Genomic DNA, 15,950 nt, shown 5'->3' on the forward strand with positions numbered 1-15,950 from the left:
TGAGCAGAGAGCCCGATGTGGGACTCGATCCCAGCACCCTGGAATCATGACCTGAGCCGAAGGCAGCGGCTTAACCCACTGAGCCACCCAGGCGTCCCTTAAAGTTTTCAAATGTGGTTTAATTTGAGAGACTTAACGCTAGAATCAGCAGGAATTGATCGCCAAATGGTTTGTGGTAGTGTCGGGTGTGCACAGGGGGCTTGCAGAAGAAGATGTTCTGCAAAAAAGATTGCAGTAGTTCATGAAGAAGGTAGAATAAAAGAAGATAGCAGGTCAAGTAGCTTCTATTTTCCATATTTATATAATTTTTATATAAAATAATATATTAATTGAGGTTACGAATGGGAGGTGCAGTTTAGGGGTTGGAAGGCAACTTTGTATTGTTGATTGTAAGTGACAATATGACTTTTTTTTTTTTTTTTTAAATATTAGTTGAACCTTTCTCATTCCAGCTTTACTTGGTCTCTATACAATGCGAATAGAACCTATGGATAGGGAATAGACAAACATACACACACAATCTTAAAGCACCTTTGGTGGTTTTTTTCTTCTTTTTTTTTTAAAACACACATGGAAGAAATCAGGCCAAATACTATATTCTTCTGTAGTTTTCAAAATGCTATTATGTCGGGGCGCCTGGGTGGCTCAGTGGGTTAAGCCGCTGCCTTCGGCTCAGGTCATGATCTCAGAGTCCTGGGATCGAGTCCCGCATCGGGCTCTCTGCTCAGCAGGGAGCCTGCTTCCTCCTCTCTCTCTGCCTGCCTCTCTGCCTACTTGTGATCTCTCTCTGTCAAATAAATAAATAAAATCTTTAAAAAAAAAAAAAAAATGCTATTATGTCATTTTCCTTCTACCTTATAATCACACTGCACTGTCCTTTGGACTCCAGTTCCAGATTTCTAGAGAGAGAAAGGGGCTGTGTAATAATTTCCTGGTTTTGTTTCTACACTGATGTCAGTTTTGTGCAGAGGAGTTGGTTATCCTTTAGGTATTGTATACTAAAATTAAGTCCTAAGTCATGTTGCTGAAGAGGACAGCTCCTTGTTGAATAGATCATGTACCCATCAGTGGAAAAAACAACAGTGATACCATCCCAACATAAGAAAAATATTTTGGGATGCCTGGGTGGCTCAAAGAGAGATGAAAATTGGCTCCTTTTTCCCTTTCTAGGCCCTGTTAAACCTGGCAGAGCGACTGGGAGAGGCTAAGCCTCGAGGACTGACTAAAGCAGATATTGAACAACTTCCTTCTTACCGGTTCAATCCTAATAATCACCAGTCAGAACAGACTTTGTAAGTACATTTTTCCGATATCACTCGAAAATTTCCTTTTCTACCTTTATAAAATAAAAGCTTGAGAGTCAAAGATAACTTGATAAAGATAAATAGTCTCTATTGCATACAGGCCTGTCCTGTTCAGTAAGGTAGCCACTAGTCATGTGAGGCTGTTTAAATTAAATAAAATTAAGTTTCTTTATTGCACTCAACTAGTGAGTCTGTTGTTAGAAGATGTAGAACATTTCTGTCTCTAAAAGTTCTGTTCAACAGTCCTGTTCTAGATTTTTAGGTTGCCTAGAAATTTTATGGTTTCTATTTCTAACTCCAAAATATTTTATATGAGATTGAAGAGCTTGTACATGTAAAGGTTGAGGTTTTTACATAAATATTCTCCTTATTATAGTATCTTTAAGGACAACTTTATGGAGATAAAATTCACATGCAAAGTATGCAATCAGTGGTTTTTAATATATTCATAGAGTTTTGTGACCTTCAAATTTGCAGTCTTCAAATTCAAAAGTCCACTATTTCTTCACACCAGCCACTAGCAGCCACTTTCCATTTTTCCCCAACCCTATCTATTCCAGCATAGCTTTCCACTAACTTATTACTTTTTTACCTCTGCAGCTCTGCCTGTCCTGGACATTTCACATTAATGAGATCATACAGTATATGCTCTTTTATGTATGGCTTCTTTAACTTAGCATAATGTGTTCAAGGTCCATTATGTTGCTTGTATCAGTACTTCATGCCTTTTTTATGGCCAAATAATATTCTGTCAAAAGGATAACACCAAATATTGCTTATCCTCTTCCTCGGTTGATGGGATGTTTGGGTTGTTTTCATGTTTTGATTAGTATTAATAATACTGCTATGAACATTTGTGTACAGAATTTTTCTGTCGATATGTTTTCATTTCTCTTGGGTATCTAATAGATCATATGGTAGCTTTGTTTAACCTTTTTTAAAAAAGTTTTTGTTTATTCATTTATTTAAGTAGTCTCTGCACCCAACATGGGACTCAAACTGACAACCCCTGAGAGGGGTTCTGACTGAGCGAGACAGATGTCTTTGTTTAACCTTTTGAGAACTTCCAATTTTTTCCAAAGTGGATACACCATTTTACATTCCCACTAGCAATATGTAAAGTTTCTCCATATCCTCTCCAGTGCTTATTCTGTTTTGATTCTAGCTGTCCTAGTGGGAGTGAGGTGGTATCTTACTAAGTTTATCTCCATTTCCCATATGGCTAACGATGTTGGACTGTTTTACTATGCTTATTGGCCACCTGTGTATTTTCTTTGGAGAAATGTCTGTTAACAACCTTTCTCCATTTTTAAATTGTTTTGTTTTTATTATTGAGTTGTAGAGATTATTTATATGTTCTACATACAAGTTGTTCCCTTATAAGATACGATTTTCAAAAATACCTCCCAGTTTGTAAGTTGTCTTTGCATTTTCTTGATGGTGTCTTTTGAAGCACAATTTTTTTAAATGTTCGATTTATCTACTTTTTTTGTTTCTTGTGCTTTGGTAGTGTTTCTGTTAAACCATTGCTTATTCCAAGGTCATGAAGATTTACCTCTATGTTTTCTTCTAGCAGTTTAATAGTTTTCAGCTCTTAATTTAGGCCTTTGTTCTACTTTTCAGTTAATTTTTGTATATCATGTGAGGTAGGGGTCCAACTTCATTCTTTTGTATACGGATATCCGATTGTTTCAGTACCATTTGTTGAATATTACTAGTGTCTTCAGTATTAAGACTAGCTTGGATGTTTAACCAGTTTTCTTGATGATCTCTTCATAAAGTGAAACATTCTAAATGTCTTAATATCATGATTTTTTTCAGGATATTGATAAATTATTTTGTCTTGAAATTTAAGTGACAGTTTGAAAAGTGAGATGATAAATGGTTTTTTAGGTTTCATTAGTCATAACAAAATAGAAAACCACTTAGATTTATGGTTAAATGATCTTTTTTGCTTTTTTTAGGTGTGTAGTATGCATGTGTGATTTTGAGTCAAGGCAGCTACTTAGAGTTTTACCCTGTAACCATGAGTTCCATGCCAAGTGTGTCGACAAATGGCTTAAGGTAAAGTGATGGCATCTGTGAAGAGAATAACATTGAATTTTCTTTTTTGTTGACCACAGTTTTATGGAAAGTAAGTCCCTTGTTCTGGTGGAGGATGGATAAGGAGACAAAATTTTCAGTGATTTCTGTAAATAGAAAAGGCCAGTAAAAATTAACTAGAGTCATCAGTGTGGGAGTAACTGTGCAAACCTTAAAAATAGGTTGTCTTCAATCATAGTATATCCTTTCTAGTGGTATGTATAAGGATGAGTTCTGAACTTGTTGGGCCAGTTTCCTCTAAGAGTTTAGAAGGGACTTCCTTTGTTAGAAATTTACATGGGATGGAGCGCCTGGGTGCTCAGTGGGTTAAAGCCTCTGCCTTTGGCCTAGGTCATGATTCCAGGGTCCTGGGATTGAGCCCCGCATCGGTCTCTCTGCTCAGCGGGGAGCCTGCTTCCTCCTCTCTCTCTGCCTGCCTTTCCGCCTAGTTGTGATCTCTGTCAAGTAAATAAATAAAAAGTCTGGCCGGGGTGGGGGGGAATTTACATGGGAAATGAACCACTAGTGCATTTATTTATTTATTTATGATTTTATGATTTTATTTATTTATTTGACAGAGATCACAAGTAGGCAGAGAGGCAGGCAGGGGTAGGGGAAAGCAGGCTCCCTGCTAGGCAGAGAGCCTGATGCGAGGCTTGATCCCAGGACCCTGAGATCATGACCTGAGCCCAAGGCAGAGGCTCAACCCACTGAGTCACCCAGGCGCCCCCACTAATGCTTATATTTAATCCTCATCATTTTTCTGTTCTGTAGGTGTGAAAAACCCAAAGGACACAAATTCCGTATTTTGTACTGGTAGAATAAAAAAATATGATGCAGTAGAATTATTTTAAAAGGGTCAACTTTATTATTTTTTTAAGAGTATTCTGATTAGGAGAGAAGACCAGTGATTTAGATAAGGTCACATTTTGGTGAGCAAGACAGATGAGTTAAAACAGAATTAGTCCTCTGTATGAGCACAGAGGAAGGGTGCCCAGTTTAGCTCAAGCCAGATCCAGAAGGCAGAGTCTTAACTTTTTAAAAAAGTATTATAATTGCATGGCCCTGCTGTGTAGAACAGAGATTGATAAGAAAATAGCAGATCGTATATGGCTGATTTCAGGAGTGGCAAGAGAAGAGATATTCAAAGATAGGGCCAGTGACTGGCTTATTGTGAAGTCACAGTGTGCGTGAAGGAGTGTGGACTTAATCCTGGAAATGATGTGGAAGCCTATGACTGAGATTGTATTTTAAGAAGATGACTGGAGAATGGAAAAGGAGAGAGATTTCTGAGAGACTTTGAGAAGGAATGATGATGTTCTGGGCTAGACAAAAAGGAATACTGGCAATTGGATGAAGAGAACTGATTTGAGAACTATTACAATGTACAGCCGGAGTATTGGATGAATAAAGTGTTTTAGAAAGAGAGCAGGTGATACTTAGTTTTGTGGCTTTGGCAACTCAAAGAAAAGTAGTGTCATTTGTTGAGAGGGCATTTTAAGCTAGTTACTAAGTCTTTCTGAACTGGTGATAGATAATCTTGTCTGTATGTTGAAACAGACATAATTAAAAAGCAGTTATTCATCGGCTGCTAAGTCTTTGAGTTTGTAGTGTATTTTTTTTTTTTAAGATTTTATTTATTTATTTGGCAGAGATCACAAGTAGGCAGAGAGGCAGGCGGGGGGGGGGGGGGGCAGGCTCCCTGCTGAGCAGAGAGCCCGATGCAGGGCTTGATCCCAGGACCCTGAGATCATGACCTGAGCGGAAGGCAGAGACTTTAACTCACTCAACCACCCAGGTGCCCCTGTAGTGTATTTTTTTTTTTTAAAGAGATGAAATGATTGCTTTGTATCTTTTTAAAGGAATAAATAATGTAAAAACTATGTGGGAAATAAAAATAGCTCATTGTGTTTAACATGTTACATTGTAAAATCACAGTTCAGACATATTTTCTCTTTTGTGTTTTAGGCAAATCGTACTTGCCCAATCTGCCGAGCTGATGCTTCAGAAGTGCATCGGGATTCAGAATGACCAACCTAAGAGCACAAATTTAGTTTGGGTGTTCCTCATCACATGTATATACGGACTATCCATTGAACTTAATCTGTGTGGCTTCCAGCCCTCCCTTTACCAAAAGGGTCAATGGACCTTTCTTTGCACTGTGTGACTTAATCAACTATAAAAGCTTACAATTAGTCTTCACAATTATGGGATTGTTATACTAACCGTGTGATTGGAACTCCAAAGACTTTTTCTTTAGCTTAATTTTGTGTGTGCACTAACATTCCCTGGTTTTTGTGTGATCATTCCGAGTGTTGCTGCAAGATTACAGTGGACGTGATCTTTTAGCATGTGCTTTTATAAAAAGTGGTAGCTCCAGATGATATAGCAATCTACCTTATATAGAGCCTTCAGAAACTGTGAGTGGAAATGAATGCAGCGTATGACTGTTGGTGATAAATGTATCTGTGTGTGAGAGAGAGTGTGCGCAACTACTTGTGTGAGGGCATGGTAGCTAACGTGTGTATGAGATCCTATATACCAGCATGTACCAAGAATGTGTGTGTAGTTTTAATTATGCTGCAATGTATAATCTGGTGTGTTATTTAAACAGCACTAGTACTGTACACTGGTTTTTTCCCTTGTGTTTGCTGTTGCACACTGATTGCTAAGGGTGCATCAATGATAAGCATTGAATACTCCATCCCTTCCCTCCCAGTGAATGGAATGAGAAAAGCCTTCTTCCTTTGCTTCAGGCAGCTGTCACCTTCTCTTTGTTGGTGGTCCCAAGTGGGTCACTTAAGAAAAAAAGTGTAACAGATTTCTCACTCCATGAACCTGATGTTTTGATTCTGTTGTGAAAAAAAATTTTTTTTTAATCTCCAACTTAACTGTTTCCAAAAAGAAGGTGCAATATCATACATCATCAGTTAGCAATATTAGCATTTCAATCAGTGATTTGAATGTTGATACTTTCTTGTTTTTTCCTTTACATTTCCAGTAAGTTTCTTACAGGAAGTTACCTGTGATTTTTTTTTTTATTATTATTTAGTGTTTAGGTTTGTAGTCTATTCTGAAGATTTTTGAGTAATATATTTCTAAGAATATCGCAGGACCCATTGTCTCACCTCCTTTACTTCCACCTGAACAAAATCTGTTAGCTAATTCAGCTTGACTTTTGATACATTCTTTGTTAAGCGCTCATAGGCAACTAAATTCTTTTAAGAAATTCTGTTTCTGTTTGTACTGATTCACCTGCCAACCTCCAATTCTGAAAGTTGTCTGGTTCTTCCCTCAGTAAATGTGCTTCTCATGGAAACCCTCATTTCCAGGATGGATCAAGTGCTGTGACAGCTCGAATTCTTAGACCTGTTGTGCTTTGATGTTTTATTGCTTTTTTAAAATTTTGTTTGAATGAGAAAAATTTAATATAACAGGTCCAGAATACTTGCAGTATAAATGAAGATTTGATTTTTGTATAAAAAATAATGCTGTAAAACAGGAATTGACCTTCATTTAGTTGATCTGAAATAATACATAGCTGTGTGGGTTTTTTTTTTTAATAGGTCCATTGAGCATCATCTAGATTGTTTAAAGTCATTTTTCCAGCAGTGTTTTGGTTCCTCCCTCGTTCTTTCATTGTCTTCAGCCTTGTCTGCCTCTTCCTGCAGTTGAGGTCATTGCTTTGTTTGCAGTAATGCAAGCTGCCTAATCCCAGTCAGAACTCTGATGACTTGCTGCCAGCCTCACTCAGCTTTCAGTTGGCTCTGTGTCCGTTTTCTACTCAGACAGTGTTAACTACTTGTTACTGCCATGCTACTTGCCTTCCCTGAAATCTCTATAAGCTCATCCCAGCTTAGAGTTCAGTAAAGTCAGTCCTCACAGAAGCACAATTTTGCCCTTTTCAAGACACTGTTGCCTCTATCTAGTCAGACAGATAGGATTTTGCATACTTTCTGTTTGCCCCAGTAATTGTCAGTGCATCAGAAATACATCTCAATAGTGCTAAAGTGCACATGTTACTTTTCAATCATTAGGATATTCCCCACCTGTTCCTGATGAATAAAAAGTGTGTTGAAGACCAAAATTATTGGCGTAATAATCATCTACATTACAAATCACGTATAGTTTGATCTTTATTTTTTTTAAGTATAAAAAATCATGTTTAAAATGGCAAAAGCCCATCTTATACATACTTTTATATAGCTGCAAAAAATTTATATCTGTACAGATCTAACATAACACTACTACACTCAGTATTCATTTTATTGAAGCATGCAAGTAAAGCACTTTTTCTAATTTATATAGATACCTGATTAACAAGGCACATTGTACTAATGACTAGGAAAAGTAGCTCTTTTGTCCCTCCCTCTGACGATGAATTCTTGACATAATATCCCTTTTCCAGCAAATTTTTGAGAGGCAGTTGGCAATTTAGGAGGCAGCAGCGTCTATTTTGGTAAAATCCTGAAGTAATATTGCACCTTTGTGACCGATCTCTGGGAATGTCTTTCTTTGCATGGGGCCCTTGGAGATGTGTACGGATTTGCTTATTAAGTGGTTAGTGTGTATTAGGAGCATATATGCATGTGTTCTGAACCAGCTCAGACTAGCCACAGTGAGCAGCTTCATGGCTAACAAGAAAGAATAGTTGCTTCGTGCCCAGCTGTTGTCATCTTGAGCGATGCACCAGATAGCAGGCAGATGTTGGTTTGTTGCCTTCTTCCTCTTTTCTCCTAAAACAGTATTGGCTTTACCACCTTAACTCTGCTGTGGGGTTTTCATTTTGTGTTGTTTTGCATGAATTATCATCTTTGAATTTTTTTCTGCCACCCCCCCCCCCCAATCCCCTATCCCCAAAGAACAAAACAAAAAACAAGTCAAGGCCTCCAGGTATCAAGATCTCATTAGGACTTTCTGTCCTGAATTTTTTTGAGCAAAATCTGGAAAATGTGAAAGCATATTTAGATTTTATACACTCTCTGAAATGGGATTTATTAAGATTCTTAAATTGGGCCTCTTCTAGTATTTTGAATGAGATCTACCAACTCAAAGAGAATATTTTTCACAGATATCTTTAGGCCTTCATTAGAAGCTAGTTTCCCCCCTGTGGTACATTTGGTTACCTCATTTTGCTATTTGTTTCAGATTATGAAAGCTTACAGGGGTGTTTTTTGGAATCATTTGCTGAGTCATTTCCCCAAATCATATTCCATTGTATCAGTTAACATATAGTTTTAAATGTATGTATTATAAATATCTGTAACCAAATCATTTGAAGGCTTGATAAATTTTTAACAAAGTTTGTACATTTTTTATGAAAGTTACTAGTAATGCTTTACTAAGTAGTGCAATGAATTTTTATTTTTAATCCCTGTGCCCAATTTTGGAGTTGAGAGGGTTGTTGGTAATAAATGTATGATGTACACCTAAAACATTTTGTTGCGTTTCGTGTTACTGTGTTAGGGGAGGGGTAGGGTTGTATGTGCTTGAAGGGAGGGTTGTAGGGGAATTCCTGCAGGAAGATAGACCTGTTGAGCTATTTGCACCTATATTTAATTTTTAGGCTATAATACAGATTTTTACTGTATTTTTAATCATCCTAGAAACACAAAAAGAATTAGCATTATAATATACAGAACAGAATTCTATTCTTTAAAAAGCCAAGATCGGGGCGCCTGGGTGGCTCAGTGGGTTAAAGCCTCTGCCTTTGGCTCGGGTCATGATCCCAGGGTCATGGGATGGAGCTCCACGTTGGGCTCTCTGCTCAGCAGGGAGCCTGCTTCCTCCTCTCTCCCTGCCTGCCTTTCTGCCTACTTGTGATCTCTGTCAAATAAATAAATAAAATCTTAAAAAAAAAAAAAGAGAAAGCCAACATAGCTGAATATAGCCACACATGTGGCATAGGCTTATTGAACAGTAGGGTCACATCGTAGGTAGCAAGATTTCTTTCTATATGTATTAACCATAAGATGCAGGAAATAAGATAACAATAGATAACTGGGCAAATTGGTCACCATTAGCTACAGCTTAGGTCCAACTTACTGTCAACATAATGGGGAAGAAGAGCCTCTGTTCTTTTCCATACGTGTGTGTAATCCCTTTCCTTTGACCAAAAAGGAATAAAACTCATGTACTTAATATCTATGCCAGCCATGTTACTTGAGAAGGAAAGTTAGAAACAAAACAAAATGGAGGCTGAAGAATAGATTTCACTCCTCTTCCTCTCTCAGGGCCTGAGAGAAGAGGCTGCCCTCTGACGGCTCCAGACCATAACTATTAGAAGCATCCAGTGAAATGACCAAGTCCTGATTGTTTCTCTCATTTTCCCAGCATACTGGAAAGAATGCTTGTTTTGGACTTTGAATGCTTCCAGAAATCCAAAACTTGTGCTGTCTTAATGGCAGAGGCCTTTGCTACCCTCATTGTACACCCATGCAGGCGCTAATGCCTCCTTACCTGCAGTAAGGTAGAGGCCTGCACAGCCATGTGAGCGTTTGAAATGTGGACAGTCCAAATTGAGATGTACTGTACATTTATTTTTTTTTTTTTTAAAGATTTTATTTATTTATCAGAGAGAGAGGGGGAGAGAGCGAGCACAGGCAGACAGAATGGGCAGGCAGAGGTAGAGAGAGAAGCAGGCTCCCTGCTGAGCAAGGAGCCCGATGTGGGACTCGATCCCAGGACGCTGGGATCATGACCTGAGCCGAAGGCAGCTGCTTAACCAACTGAGCCACCCAGGCGTCCCAAGTACTGTACATTTATACACTGGGTTTCAAAGACCTGGTTTGAGGAAACAAAGTATCACAGTAATTTTTACACTAATCCAAAGACCTTTGAAAGGCTTTAAGGAAGCACAGGCCCTGTGGCCGCACTTAAAAGCCAGTTCTCTTTCCCTCTGCCATGGTGATGGCAACCCTGGGTTCTGAGTCACTAGGTGGAAAAGAGCTGTCCTAGAAAGCCTCTGGAATCAGATTTCCTGTGAGCAGCAGAGACCTTTAAATAAGATGTTCAGTGTAGACTCCTACCAGGACTTCATCTTTGCCCATTTATTCCCCCCTTGGACAAATCTTTTTCTTCTTAAATTCTTAAGTTACCTACTGAACCTTGGATTTATCAGTTGTGTCAGTTAAAGCTTACTGGCTACCATTATTTCTTAATAGATCACAAAACCTGATTTGTACCAAAGGAAAAAAATTCTTGTGAATGTTTGTGATCATTGCTCTTAAGTGTTTCAGGTCTCTTGTATGTTACAGGTTATTGAACTACTACAGACTGCTGTCAGAAATATAATGAGCCATAGTTGTAATTAAAGATTTTTTTAGTTACCACATTAAAAAGTAAAAGGAAGGGGCGCCTGGGTGGCTCAGTGGGTTAAAGCCTCTGCCTTCTGCTCGGGTCATGATCCCAGAGTCCTGGGATCGAGCCGCACATCGGGCTCTCTGCTCAGTGGGGAGCTTGCTTTTTCCTCTCTCTCTCTGCCTGCCTCTGCCTACTTGTGATCTCTGTCAAATAAATAAAAATCTTCAAAAAAAAAAAAAGTGAAACAGTTGAAATATTTTTAATATATTCTACCAAACCTACCCAAAGTATTTCAGTATGTGATTAGTATAAAAATTAATGAGGTGTTCTATGTTTTCTCATACCAAGTCTTTGAAATCCATTGTGCAGATTTATAGCACAGCTCTGGACTGGCCACATCTGAAATGCTCAAGTAGTTACCTGTGAATGGTGGCCTTTACATTGAACAGGACAGGTCTAGACTGGGATAATGCCATGTTACCTGGTTTCCAAAGAATGAAACATTACTCCTGATACCTTCAACACTTAATATTCTACCATTGCATACCTTTACAAACTATAGTGTGGTTAGCAGTGTTTTATTCTGTATAGTTGAATGTAACTTTTGCTATATTCAGTACTTAATAGTAAGTTTATAAGAAGCTGCCTTAGTTGTGAACATGTGTAGCAGGCCTTGGTAACATTCACAAATAGTTTCTTCTCAGTACATTCCCTAATCGGACATTTGCTTAGCACTTTCAGGATTCGTGGCAGTTTGAAAGATTATTTGCCAATCAGAGGGTTGGGCATTCTGAACAGTTGGGAGTAGGAAACTTCCAACCCATATTGAGATGATGGGGTAGATTCCTACTGACGTTGCCCTACAGTGCATACGCTCTGAACGTCTTTCATGTGTCCCTCTCTGCCTCCCAAAATGACGAGTGGGAAATACAGGGATAAGAAAAACTGAAGAAAGAAAGAAAAACATAGTGACAGCCAGGGAAATTGAAGGTCATCTTACGGTCTGAAGTCCAAAAATGTGCTGTGGAATCAGTATGGATGTTTTCCCATTATAGATGAAGGGAAGTGAATTGTTAAGTAAAAAGGAAACCACTTTCCCTTCAAACATCTGATTCTTGCTCTACCCATGGAAACAGTAGTGGCGAGTTTTAATAAGACCTGTAGCCAATACCCTGCATCTGCCAGTACCCATCAATATGTCTAGTAAACATGTTCACAAGCTGCTTTTTCTTAACCTATTAAGTGTTGGAGTCCCTTCCCCACAGTCCATCCTTAATAGTAAGCTTAAGAGATTTGTAGTATGATGGCCTCTCTCTTTACCTCAGTCCTTTCATGTTTGGATAAGAATAATTTTTATATTATCCAACCTTATTGATAGTTACCACTTATAATAAGGGTTCCACAAATAAGGTAAGATAAAGCTTCTGACTATATAAATTTACCCTAGTAAAGACTGATGTTTGTGTTGATGGAGCAAGCATATGGTATCCATGTGTTCTACTTGGTTCTTTTTCTCCCTTCTGTTTTTGGACAATGTTAATACTGGGCTTAAGCTAAATCAGAGGAAAATAACTTTGACTATTGTACCAAAATAAGGCCAGCATTCCCAAGAGAAAAATGTAACGCTATCTGGCTATTCAGGCGTAGACTGCCCTTGTTTTGATATTAGTAAGGAGGAAAATAGATTGCATTTACTCTTAATTCCAGAATTTCTAAAAAGAAATTTGAATGATCTTTCGTGAGACAGGTCAGAAAGGAAAAAGTGATGGGATACCTTCTTGGCTCAGTGGGTAGAGCATGTGAGTCTTGATCTCAGGGTAGTGGGTTCAAACCCCGCATTGGGTGTAGAGCTTACTTAAAAAAAAAAAAAAAAAAAAAAAAGTTCAATTTCTCTTCCCCACGAAATGAGAGATTGAGGTCTTTCCTAAGGCGCATTCACAGCCCCCAAGGCTGCTCCACAAGCCTCTATGGAGCAGCAGTTTCTGCAAGGCAGCTTCAGAATCAGGAGTTAGGTAGCTAGTGTGTCCATTTCTGAGGGCTGCTGAAACAGGTTAACAAATTTGGTGGCTTAGAACAAATCCTCTCACTGTTCTGGAAGCCAGAAGTCAAACATCAAGTTCAGGGTTGGTTTTCTGTGGAGGTTCTGAGGTGCAATCTGTGTCTCTTCTTGGAGTTCTTTGGCTTGTAGGTGTGTAACTCCACAGTCTCTGCTTCTGTCTGCACGTGGGTCTTCACATCTCCTCCCCTGGGTGTCTCTGTGTTCATCTGAATGGAAGGGCCCACATCTCTGCATAGAGGTCAGCTGTATGGGTACCTTAGAAAAAACCAGATTTGTCCCATCTCGGGAAATTATTTGAATCTGTTCCAACAAATGAACACAAAACTCCAGAATTTATCATAAAACAATGACTAAAATATTTTGGACCCGGAAAATGTTAGAGGGATCTATTATTTTATCTTCAACAGTCAGAAGTAAACCTCAGTTGCTCTCACAAATTGATTCAGAGTAGTGAGGCTCCCTAGCATATCCATGAAAATACATTAACTGTGAAAGTTAACTATATATCGTTGGGTAAGTGAGAAGTTAGCAATGTTTTTTTAAAGGGGAATCAATAAATAGGAACAGGTCTCTAATCCGTGTCTTGTTCCATATGTACAGTTTGATCCATAATGGTTTTTTGCCGAATCAAAATCTGATAAATCTTGAGAAGACTATCGTTAACTAAAAGAAACCAGACAAAACAGACCATATTGTGTGATTCATTTATGTGAAATGTCAAAGGCAAATCTATAACGATAGGATTAGTGGTTGACCAGGGCTGAGGGGTTGGGAAGCTGGGAGTGACAGCTAAAGAATGTGGGGTTTCTTTTTTGGAGTAATGAAAATATTACGAAATTGTGATTGATGCACCGTTGTCTGAATATACTGAAACAAACACATGCATGAAAATCCATGTATGAGAATATTCATAGCAAACTTTTCATCACTCCAAACTGGAAACAACCCAAATTTTTGTCATTGAGTTTTATAATGGTTTGTTTTTTTAAGATTTTATTTGACAGAGATCACAAGTAGGCAGAGAGGCAGGCAGAGAGAGAGGGGGAAGCAGGCTCCCTGCTTGAGCAAAGAGCCCGATATGGGGCTCGATCCCAGGACCCTGAGATCATGACCTGAGCTGAAGGCAGAGGCTTTAACCCCCTGAGCCACCCAGGTGCCCCGATATAATGGTATTTTAATACAGCAAAGAGAATGAAAACTATGCACAGCAGCATGATGTATCTCTTCAAATATATTGAATAAGATGTAAAAGGATATATACCAATTATTCCAATTATATCTATACACATATATATATTATATACATAACTATATAGGTATACATTCCAATTACAGAAAGTTCAAAAACAAGCGAAGTGGACCTACGCTATATGAAAAAACGTGATAGTGGTTATCCTTGGCGTTAGAGGTTACAGTTAGACCAGAAGATGCAGAGGGCATGATACGGGGGTACATCCAGGCTATCAGTAATTCTGTTTGTTGATCTGTGCTTGATGACCTAAGTACTTCACTTTGAGAAATTTGTTGTGCTTTATGATTTGTTGAGTTTTCTATATGTATAGTTTTATAAACTTTATTTTAAACAATAAGCGGTAGGTCCCACTCTGACCCTTTTGAGAGAAGTACAGCTCTCCAACACATAGGGGCAAATGAATTTTTCACCATCTTGAAGGAGCCATACCAGGTACATTGATATTCCAGTGTCACATATTGCATCCCATAAAACCTAAACAAGCTAAAACCTAAGTCAGACAGCTCCACCCCTCCATGTGTGCGAGCAGGAGTAATTTGAGAATACTACCTTCATGCTAATAAAAGACAAGTTTTTATGCATGACATCCACACCAGAGGGCACTATTGTACACAACCAAGTTCCAAATAAAAGCCTTTTAATGTGCAGGTCAAGATTGATGTGGTTATAAATATCCAAAATGTGCCTTAATGTTGTTTTTATTTACAGAAAGCATATATAAGAAATCTGTTTTCTCAGAATAGTACAGGATCAAGACAGCTGGGAGACTCGCTCCTTTAACATTGCATTTGTTTTGTACCAGATAGGATTTCTAACACTTTTAACTGTTTTTTGTTTGTTTAATCTATGGTTGGTTGGTTGGTTTGGGTTATATTCTAAAATGCAATTTTATTTAAAATCAGGCTCCCTTGATATTGTTCAAGATCAATTCATAGATAGGAACTCAACTCCCATGCTCCTTCCACACGTAAGCATGTGGGACGGGGGTGATTATCTCTGCCAAGACCTGCCTGTCCCCACCAGTGCCAGGTTTACCAGTGGCTTCTTAAATGCTGAGTTGAATGAACACCTTTCAGTCTTAGTCTTGCTGGACTTCTCTGTGGTGTACGACATCGCTCATTCCTCAGAGCTCTGTGCCTTTGGCTTTTGCGATGTCTCCCCACTCAGCCCTCCTTGTTTCTCTGCATTTCTTCTCTGTCTCTCTGAGTTTCTTTTCTTTGGCCTGCCCCTTTCCTGTCAGAGCTCCCTAGGATGTGTCTTCACCCTCTGGTGTTCCTATTCTGCATATTCTCATTGGAGTGAGGTGTCCTCCACTCCACTTGAGTTGCTGATTCAACGGGTCTGTCCGTTCTCATGATGCACTTTTCGTCCCTGCAGTCCCAGCTTCTCCCTGGAGCTTCTGCCTGCCTTCCCAGCTTCCTACTGGACATGTCCTCCTGAGCCTCCCCTCCCGGGTATCGCACAGGCACTCAATCTCAGTGTGTCCAAATACAAGCTCCTCACATTTCCCCAAGCTTGTTTCTCCTCCTGTGTTCTCTGTTTCTGTCACTGTCCCACCAGCCAGTGAAATACCCCAACCAGGATCAGGGAAGTCGTCTTGACTTCCTCATCTCCGGCCTCTCCGAATTCATCAGTTGTCCCTTTGTCTCCCCTTCCTCCACAACTGTGGTTCAGTTTCCATCATCGGCCTTTTCAAGATCTTGCTTCCAGGCTTGCATCTCTCCCCACCACCCTCTTACTCAGACCTCTCTACAGCTCCCCAAGTGAGTCATTCAAAATCTGGCTCCCTTCACCACCCACCCCACCCAAAGTCCCAGACCCTTCAGTGGCTCTTCATTGCCTACAGAACAAAGTCCAGTCGTATCTCCAACAACAGTGCTCCAAAGTCTGCTCCAAAGTCTGCTCCTAATCGTGATTCCACTCTCAATGCTCAAGGCCCCTTTCCCACTGT

The 15,950-nt window shown here is 39.2% G+C and overlaps 1 protein-coding gene across 16 annotated transcripts in view; it reads left to right on the forward strand.

Moving 5' to 3' along the window:
• The window catches only part of RNF38 (ring finger protein 38), a 140,527-nt gene extending 131,706 nt beyond the window's left edge, over window positions 1-8,821 (forward strand). For all 16 annotated transcript variants that reach the window (XM_032306386.1, XM_032306387.1, XM_032306388.1 and 13 more), the window contains 3 exons: window positions 1,171-1,292; window positions 3,269-3,368; window positions 5,355-8,821. In XM_032306386.1, the coding sequence (XP_032162277.1) occupies window positions 1,171-1,292; window positions 3,269-3,368; window positions 5,355-5,417 (285 nt within the window). In that variant the 3' untranslated portion in view covers window positions 5,418-8,821. The remainder of the gene's footprint in view (window positions 1-1,170; window positions 1,293-3,268; window positions 3,369-5,354) is intronic.
• The last annotated feature ends 7,129 nt before the right edge of the window (window positions 8,822-15,950 follow it).

Source organism: Mustela erminea, chromosome 12, assembly GCF_009829155.1.
Source record: "Mustela erminea isolate mMusErm1 chromosome 12, mMusErm1.Pri, whole genome shotgun sequence".
Lineage (NCBI taxonomy): Eukaryota > Metazoa > Chordata > Mammalia > Carnivora > Mustelidae > Mustela > Mustela erminea.